Raw genomic sequence first — 9,196 nt, 5'->3', positions numbered from 1 at the left:
AATTGTGTGGCGCCGGAAATCAAAATCTCCGCAAAAAGCGGAGGTTTGAGTTTTGATGCTATAGCATATTGCTATTATGCTATAACATAAGTGTTATAGCATGGAGGCGCTCTAAACTATCTATATACTATAAATCTGTAGGGGTAAAGGGAAATTTCACTGAGGTTCGATTTTTATAATATACACACGTAATTACATAAATATTTTATTCGCATAAACATGACGTCACAGACTTAGCACCAATGCACTTATAAATAACATTAATATGGCAATTCTATACTTAGTATTATTATTTACATTTTATTTTTAAGTACGTAATCTTAAAATAATATTTACGATAAATCATGATAGAATTTACTTTACTAATGTGTAAATGGCATTAAGTAAAAGACAAATTTTGTATTCATAAATGTTTGGCTGTATTTAAATTGTTTTATTTGAGGAACTACAGTTGATTTTTATAAAATTATAATTTCCTTAAATCATTAGTTCAGTACTAGCAATTTCGTATGAATGCAAACATCAAAGTACTAAGTCCAGTATTTAAGACGCTTCACGAGAATTCAAAACAAAAATACAATAATCTTATTAAAAATAATAATATCTTTTATTACATGACTTAGATTCAGATATGAGACTTGGCGCGAACTATGATTTCCGTTTGTCAAACATCTGGTTTTAGAAGACTAAAGACGATTGCTGTATTAATACCATACATACCAAAGACAAAATCATTCCTTCAATTTAACTATATGCTAGATTATTTGATTTTTATTTTAAATCCTCATAAACAGTTTGGTGTGTCCTTGTTATATAAAATTAATAGGTCACGTCTATCTAAAGTATTATCTAGCAAAGTAAATTCTTGCAAGTTCGATCTTATAACTACGTTAGTACATAAGTCAGTAAAGCTTTTTTACATTCCAAAATAAAATATTCATTATGAAAATATATTTTAAAAAATTGTATGTATCAAATTTATAATATGGAAGTCTCGAGTTGAGAATGTAAAAAACAGCGTAAATCCATAAAATCTTACAAAATATCCCTGCATTTAACATGACGAACCAATAGCTAGATTTTACTTCCTACTAAAATTATGGACTTTCCTACATTCAATCTTGTCGATTTGCGCATAGATTGTAATAGAATAATTGGCGTTATTTTTATATGACTTATTCTCGCAGGATATTAAAAGTATTTTAAAAATAACTTCGTACACACATTAACTAATTTCATACACTTATCTCCGGTACTCTGTAATCCACTAAACCCCAATAGCGTCACAGGTCAGCAACAGCGTGGGTTTGGGGTCTAAGTCAACATTGAACCGGGGCTTTTAATGACGTTTCTAATGCCAGAAAGGCGAATTGAAAAAGACTGGGTTCTATTTTCGTCTCACCCCCTTATTCATACTTATTCTAATACTATTTTAATTTTACTTAAGTGAATCTGCTTTAAATTGTCGTATTCATACGCCAAAACAGGACAACGGTATCATCTCACAATAAGAGAGAAAGAGTACAAAGCTTACACACAAGCGTAAAATCAAATGACATTTTAAATATGTTGGGTATTGTTTAATTAATAAAAATGTTTTGTAGCATACAGCGTTCTGGGTGTACTAAATTTATTTAAACTTTAAGAAATAAGTCTTAGTCTATAGAAAGGCATTAAACTTGTCATTGTATATATTAGCCATATATAGCATTGGCTCTCTGAATATTGTTAAAATAGTGTAGACAAGTTTTTATGAATAAGAGGGTACTCCCAAAAAAGTTGTCTTAATACCTACTTAGCTTACTCTCTCTATCTGAAAATTTAGCACTTTCCCTATCCGAGTATTTACTGTTATACTTATTATGTCTATCGTGTCTGTACGGTTTCTCGCTCGCACTGTAGTGAATCTCCGAAGGCCCTATGGTCTTGGACCAGTGGTGGGTCCAATAGAAGTCGTCAGGGTACTGCGGGTAAGGGTTCTCCCGGCAGAGCACCACGCAATATATCAGACTGCCCACAAGTGTGATGAATCCAAATATAAGGAAGATTATACCCAGGATCCTGAAATGAAAAAACATAACGTTCTAACTCCGGCCGATTTTTCTTTTACGTTTAATTACTACTTACTAGCTACGTTACCTACATATACTTACAAAAGCTTTTGCCTTTGCGATGACTTTTGGAGAGACTTATGAAACAAACTCATTAAAAACTCATAAAAGTACTCATTCGTAGTTTTTCTGTTTATATTATATAGTTTTAGGTCAGTAGTAAAGTAAGATAAGTATTTAAATAGAAAACATTCCGACATTTTAACTTCTATATTTTATTTGAACTACATAAAAACCTTAAGCGTATTCAACAACCCAGTGCTAAATCGTTTTTTAATGTTCATAAAATCTCTCATGGCGGTTAGCAAAGAATAGCCTATCCACAATTTAAAACCATTTCGATCGTGGGAATACATTTTTGGATGATTTGCAGTGAAAAGTGACAGACATATTGTTATAAATGTCTATTGTCAGTTCCTTTGACCATAACTTGACAATGTTTATTACTTTTTTGTTAATCACTACATATTATAAAACACAGTCGCTTTCTCTGTCCCCATGTCCCTTTGTATGCTTAAATCTTTGAAACTACGCAACGGATTTTGATGGGGTTTTTTTAATAGATAGAGTGATTAAAGAGGAAGGTTTATATGTATAATAACATCCATTAAATAGTGGAGAAGTACTGTTATTTTTGAGGTTTCTAATGTGATGTCGTAAATAATTACATTTTTTCCGCTTACATTGCAAACGCAGGCTGAATCCTACGAGTTTTATCAAAATAATGTACTAAGTATTGTACACATTGAAAAGGTCTACAGAGTCCGTGATGGTATATGTCCATCTCGTCTCGTCTCTATCTTTTGTTTTGTTTTTGAAAATCCAAGTTTATGCTCGATATGTAAGGCAAGAAAATAATCTACCACCTTTTTCTTTAGCTTAAGTGGGAGCTTACCTCTGAGGATTTCTTTTAAGTTACTACGAGTACTTATGAACTATTTATGTATTTGACTTACCAAACAAACAATGGTTCAAAGAACTGCAGTACAATAACGAAACCCAGTGTGACAAGTATCAATCCCAGGTTCAGAAGCAGCATCAGACAGCACATACCCTTTACGTTGGGACAAAATGGGTTTGGGGCGGCCATAGCGTCCACTTTTACCCCAGCCTGAAATATTTAAACTATATTAGGAATAAATCTTAGTGGTTTTCACGTACATTAATATATTTATATACTTATATATACTTTGTCCTCTTTAGTATCTACCTACATATAGCAGTTAATGATTTTTTTATGAAAGTCTAAGTATATTTCTCGGGATTTGAAGGTACTTAAAAAACAAAATAATAATATAAAAACAGGTCTTTAACTAACTTTTCGGGAGACTTTGGAGCGATGTGTCGACGCGACAGATGGCGCCACACCACTTCGATATGAATATACACTCCTTGGCGCACGAGATTGTCGACTGAAACAAATATCATGTTTTTATCTAATTTTTCATCTTTGTTCTGCCTTCCTTACTATAAGAATATACACACATAACACATAGACTTATATTATCTTGGTTATAGAATCCTTATTTCTTCCAGTATTAAGTAACAATATTTTTATTTTTATTGCCTTGTATTCGTTGGAGAAGGAAATGTATAAAGTGTTAATAAAGAGTTATGATGGTTGTGTTAGGCTATTTGGATGACATTGCCAAGTCATAATTCGTTAGACAATCCTTGTTATTCCGAATGGTGAAGACAAATTTTAATATGTGGTTGTTGTACACAATTACCTTTATGAAAATTCATTTTTCACGATTTATTCGTTTTAAATTATTTTATATTAATCCCACATAAGTAAACAAATAGTTTTTACTAATTTACAATATTCTTAACCTAGATAATAATAATAACAAAATATTCATTCGTGAGATTCATACACTACTATGCGAATACCATAATCTCGAGAAAAAACTAAAATATAATAAAGTATAAAATAATAAAAACATAGTATACACAATATCTCTACTGGAAACTCACTCTGCGAACATATGTCGAAATAAAAATACATTAAAAAAATTGGATTGGCAGTGTATCTTTAACGCTGGCAACATTTCCTCGCTGTATTGTGATACTTATTAGTTATGCGCCGAAAGCACCAGCTCTGGGGTTGCCAGTTCTACCAGGCGGCAACTTGAATCTTTAATTAGCGCCTGTTCACTTGCCGTGGGGTTACGGCCCAAGAGTCTCTACTCCAATAAGAACAAAATCATAGTTGTTTTAAATTTAGATACAGCTAGATTTTGAAATCGCATTGCCCAACGAACACACGAAATCGTGTCGATGTAACAGAGGCATAATAAATAAAACTGCAGATTAAATTGATCAAGTTCAACTTGTCGGATGCAATTCAATATCGATGTAACGACCGAGTCACGATTCTGAATCGATTTGTTTCGAGTCAAGGCCAAATCGAGATGTCACGGAATCGATTCATTACATAACACGCCGGTAGTGCCGGTGCTAATCTTACTGACCTAGTGTGGGTGACATAATGTTTGTGGGTTAACATACTAGTGGGTTAGCGTCAATAGCATTAGCATACATTTCGTCATATGTTTTCTGTCAAAATCAAATATAGTGTAATCAATATATTTCATTTAAATGGTTTATTATCTATAAATATGGAATGTGTCAAAACTGACGTTTTATTTTATTGTAATATTGAGAGTTTGTTAGTCTGTGGAAAAGGCGCGAGTTTTGGATTATCAAAGATTGGTTTTATTGTTAGAATATTTTCTGATTTTAATGAGGATTCAGAAATAATTGTTTCGAAGAATTTTTATGAAATTGTAAACTCTAAATGTTTAACTTGTCTTCACGTATATTTAGTTTTTAGTTAATTATTAGTTTTTGTTTGAAAATTAATGTAAGACTAAATAATCATTTCAGTTAATTAGTTATTATATTTATAAATTTCCTTCCATTCAAACGCGTAAGACGGACGAGTATAACCGAAATAAACTCTCTGTCACTCAACGAGTTTTTTTTTTAATTGTAAGGAGCTCAATCACAATTCAGTTCTTCATCATTTTCCAAAGCTAATCAATAGTTCTTGTATTTTCGTAAATTAATTAGCTTTGTTATTGAAATTAAGTTCCAGTTTAACTTTTTATTTGTCTGACCGTGAATTTTGTTGGATATTTTGGTAAAAAATAAATTATTAATATATTGTATACACAATAAATTCTATAAATCCATTAATGAAAGATATTTAAAAGCGAAGAACTGTGTTAAAAGCACGGCTCACTTTTGGTTTCATAAAATCAACACCATTATTTTGTAGCTGACAACTTTAACGAGAAAGAAATCAACCGATGTCAACGTCCCAATTTTTTTTTATTGAATAAAGAAAGTTGAGAGTACAAAAAGGTAGCGGGGACCGAAGCCCTTAGTCATGCAAGTAAACACTTTAAATAAGTCGTCAAGCTAACAATGCTGATAAAAACTTAATTGAAACATCACGATTAGGATAAATATGTACTTAACAAGAATTAAGTTCATTGGCGATTGTTTGGAATGTTCAAATATATGTTAATTGTAACACTTTAACTAACATAAAATTAAGGAGTAGTAGGGCTACGATGCTAATAAATAATCTTGGCCTATTTAAGGGTTCTTAAATGTAAGTGACACTTAAGTTACTTCTATAGAATATAAGTAAGCTGTAACTTTAGCTTTAAGTTTGCGATAATTGTTAAGATTTTGTATTTGCTTTTAATAATTAACTAAAATATATATACGTAACTTAACTAATTATAGGTTACATAACTCAAGTTACAAATAATGAAGGAGAGTTTTAGTAGATTCGTCTACTACGTTTTATGTTTGAAGCCCGGCTATGCACCAATAAATATTTAAAACGTCTTGCTCGTATGGTAAGGAAAACATTGTGAGGAAACCGGAAGGACCAAAAATAGATATGTCAAAGTCAAACTATTCATGTAAATAACTTGGTACGAGCTGTAAAATACTGATTTACACTAGTATTTTCCTATTACAGCCACGCTCCACCTTAGCCTTTATTAAATCTTTATGCATATAGATATATTATATATATATATAGATATATATCCTATACTATCTTAAAATTAAAAAAATACTATTTAGTAATGTTAATGTTGTTAATGTTCATAACATGTAAACATAATTGATAGCGTTTAGGAAGAACCTATTGGGAATTACGAAATACAGTAAGTAAATATTAAAAACACATAGTGAAACGCTGAAATTTTACATATAAATATGTGATTTTAATCGAATCAAATTGCCCCCATATGTGAGGCGTAGGGTAGGGAAACACTGCTCTAGGATATATTTATTCTTATGTGTGTGTATTTTCTAGTTAGGAGTATTCAACTGAAAGATAGTTTTTTTTCCCTTTCATTAGTAACAAATGATTATGATATATAAAGCGTCTTATCGAAAATGAGTTAAATATAAATGCTGTGTGTGGTCTAGCCTGTAGTGCGTTATATGATCACGGAAAATGGACTATTAAATAAAAAAGAATCTTTTTAATTTAACCTAGTAGTTTCTAATATTAGCACGTTCAAACAAACTACATACAAACAACAAACTGCAGTAGCTACAAGTTGCTGCTTAGATTTGAGAACACGTTTCCCACTGCCCTTACCAATATCGTCGGCGTTTCAAAGCTTTGTCCGAAATGTATTAATGTAATCTGGTGACCAGTGCATTAGTTATGGTGTCATCCAAGGACAGTAGAAAGTTATAATTCGTCACGCCTTGGGAATCTTTATGGGAACCAAAATAAGGAACGAAAATTTGTTTTTATAGGAGAAACTGGAATTGATTTTTATGAGAATGCAATGCAGCATTATGATTTTCTTACGCAGTATACATATAATATTCTACAGTCGTTTTCCGCCATATGGGTTTATCACTACGTTATGGATTTAAAGGTTTAAAAAAATTGATGATAATTTTTTTAAAGAGAAGTTTTTTTGTCCATACTAGTCTTTTACTATAGACAATCATTATTGCGTTTAGCTCTGTTTGTTTTCATTTAATCCTGATGATGTCTGTTAAAATCCAAAACAATTGAAAAAATGTCTAAGTAAAATACTCACTAAAGAACGTTTTAAGAAAAATATCATTTAGCATTTCTAATACAAATAAATATATACGTTAACACAGTGAAGCTATGCTATACAGTATATGTACAAGGCTCAAAATGGCGTGTATAATATAGGCTAAATATGTTTATTTATCCCTTGAAACGTGGTGCAACTAACAGAAACCACATCGTTATGAGGTTATGAAACTCAATGGCCTAACCCTAAGGCAATTACCTAGAAAGTTCTACGTCTAAACACAGTCTCACGCGCATTGTGCACTCAATGCCCTGTCAACAATAATAGTGGTTCAGTAAACCGATCAACAGATATTGGTTCCATCATAATGCAGTTTTCTAACCGGCAGTTGCCAATTCGTGAAACGCAAATATAAATAGAGTGTAATTATGGGACGTGTATTTTGAACACACAAAACCTACATAATAATTAAAAATTAATAAATAGGAGCTTAAAGATCTGTGGCAGTGTATGCTGTCATCATTTTTTCTCTGGGGTCACCAGCGCCAATTCAAACCTTTAATTAAACAATGCACTTGAATGCTCACGGCCAAAGAGTCTCTACTCAAAACAAAATCATTGGATTTGTTTTAACTTATTTGTTTTTTGCATATTGAATTTCTCATAAATAATAGAGTGTGAAGAGGCGGAAATATCAATTATAAACCAAAATACAAATTTAATGTAGAAATGCTAACGTAAAGAAACAGGTATTAGAACGAAAAATCGTCTGTTTGACGCACTAGCAGACACAAAAATATGTCTCTGATAAGCTCATTTCCCCACGTTGTATATACTGTATCACCGTTAGTCGCTCCAATACAATGTGTCGAGATGAAGTCAATAAACATACATCGGATGAGTCATGCGTGCATGCGCATGCGATTGCACTATGGGTAATTTTCCATCCATCTCGCCGTTTAATACCCCGGTTTTGTTTTGTGAACGTAATAATAAACGGACGGTTTGAACGCGACTTTTGTAGTCCCACTGCTCAATTCTGATGAAATTAATCTTAAGTGAATGTTGAGGGTGTAAGCAATGGATAGGTTGCCTATAAAAATAGCGTGTAATTTATATTTTTTAATAATTTGTTAAATATGTAACTATATGTTTAATAAAACTATACGTTATTTCAAATAAAATTGTGGTAATAAAGGTTGCCATCTCTGTCACTATCAACGTTAGGTGTATTTACAGGTATATTAATATTTATTATAAACAGTCATTTGTATAGCGAAAATCGTTCACTGAATGTAATGCAACCTTTGTTTTGCAACTTTTTAACTGGCAACCATGGATATGAGAAATTTTGTTACAAGTGGCAAGGCTGAAAACCGCTTATGAAACGCACTCGAAATGTCCGTCTACATTGTCGGAGGACGAATCTCGTAATTGAACACGTTTCGCGGCCCGCTTGTATGAATTAGGGAAAGGATTAGGAATACGTGTCTAGCGGTACCAAGTAACCTCACTTAACTGTTATAGTATGCACTTTCTATAGTAATTTATGTGGTATAAAGAGTCAAAAGTCAACAATTTTGTTTAAATGAGACTCTTGTTTGGTTCTCTGACATCCTGTAAATGGCTTAAATATTTTTACAATACAGATACGTTTGGTGATATAAAGAAATATACTGTTACGAAGATGGGTTGACCGATTTTTCCACAAGTTAGCGATGTTTTCAGCAAGCAGAAATGTGATTTATGGCCGTTTCAGGAGAGGCTCTACAACATTTTATAGTGTTGTAATTGGCATAAAGTGATGTTTTCAGGGGGCTGAAACATTTTTTCTGGTGATTTTTTTTGTTGTTTTTTTTTTAGTGTAATTAAATTTCTCGTATATAAAAATAAACCCTTGAATAGAACTACGGTTTTTATTCGATCACCTAGCTAATAACCAATACATTACAAGCAATAGAACCTATTCAATGACCTGATGAGTAAGTCAAAATACTTGTTAAACAAAAAACACTTGACGATTAAAAAGAG

At 31.9% G+C, this 9,196-nt stretch overlaps 1 protein-coding gene across 1 annotated transcript in view; it reads right to left on the bottom strand.

Annotated features, from left to right (window-relative positions):
- Window positions 1–191: 191 nt before the first annotated feature.
- LOC110992102 overlaps window positions 192–9,196 on the bottom strand; it is a 70,834-nt gene continuing 61,829 nt past the window's right edge. The window contains exons 5-7 of the mRNA XM_022257796.2: window positions 3,430–3,523; window positions 3,068–3,222; window positions 192–2,061 (exon numbers count right to left, since the gene is read on the bottom strand). Of these exons, the coding sequence (XP_022113488.2) occupies window positions 1,785–2,061; window positions 3,068–3,222; window positions 3,430–3,523 (526 nt within the window). The 3' untranslated portion in view covers window positions 192–1,784. The remainder of the gene's footprint in view (window positions 2,062–3,067; window positions 3,223–3,429; window positions 3,524–9,196) is intronic.

This window comes from Pieris rapae, chromosome 13, assembly GCF_905147795.1.
Source record: "Pieris rapae chromosome 13, ilPieRapa1.1, whole genome shotgun sequence".
NCBI lineage: Eukaryota > Metazoa > Arthropoda > Insecta > Lepidoptera > Pieridae > Pieris > Pieris rapae.
This window is presented reverse-complemented; position numbering and strand designations above follow the sequence as displayed.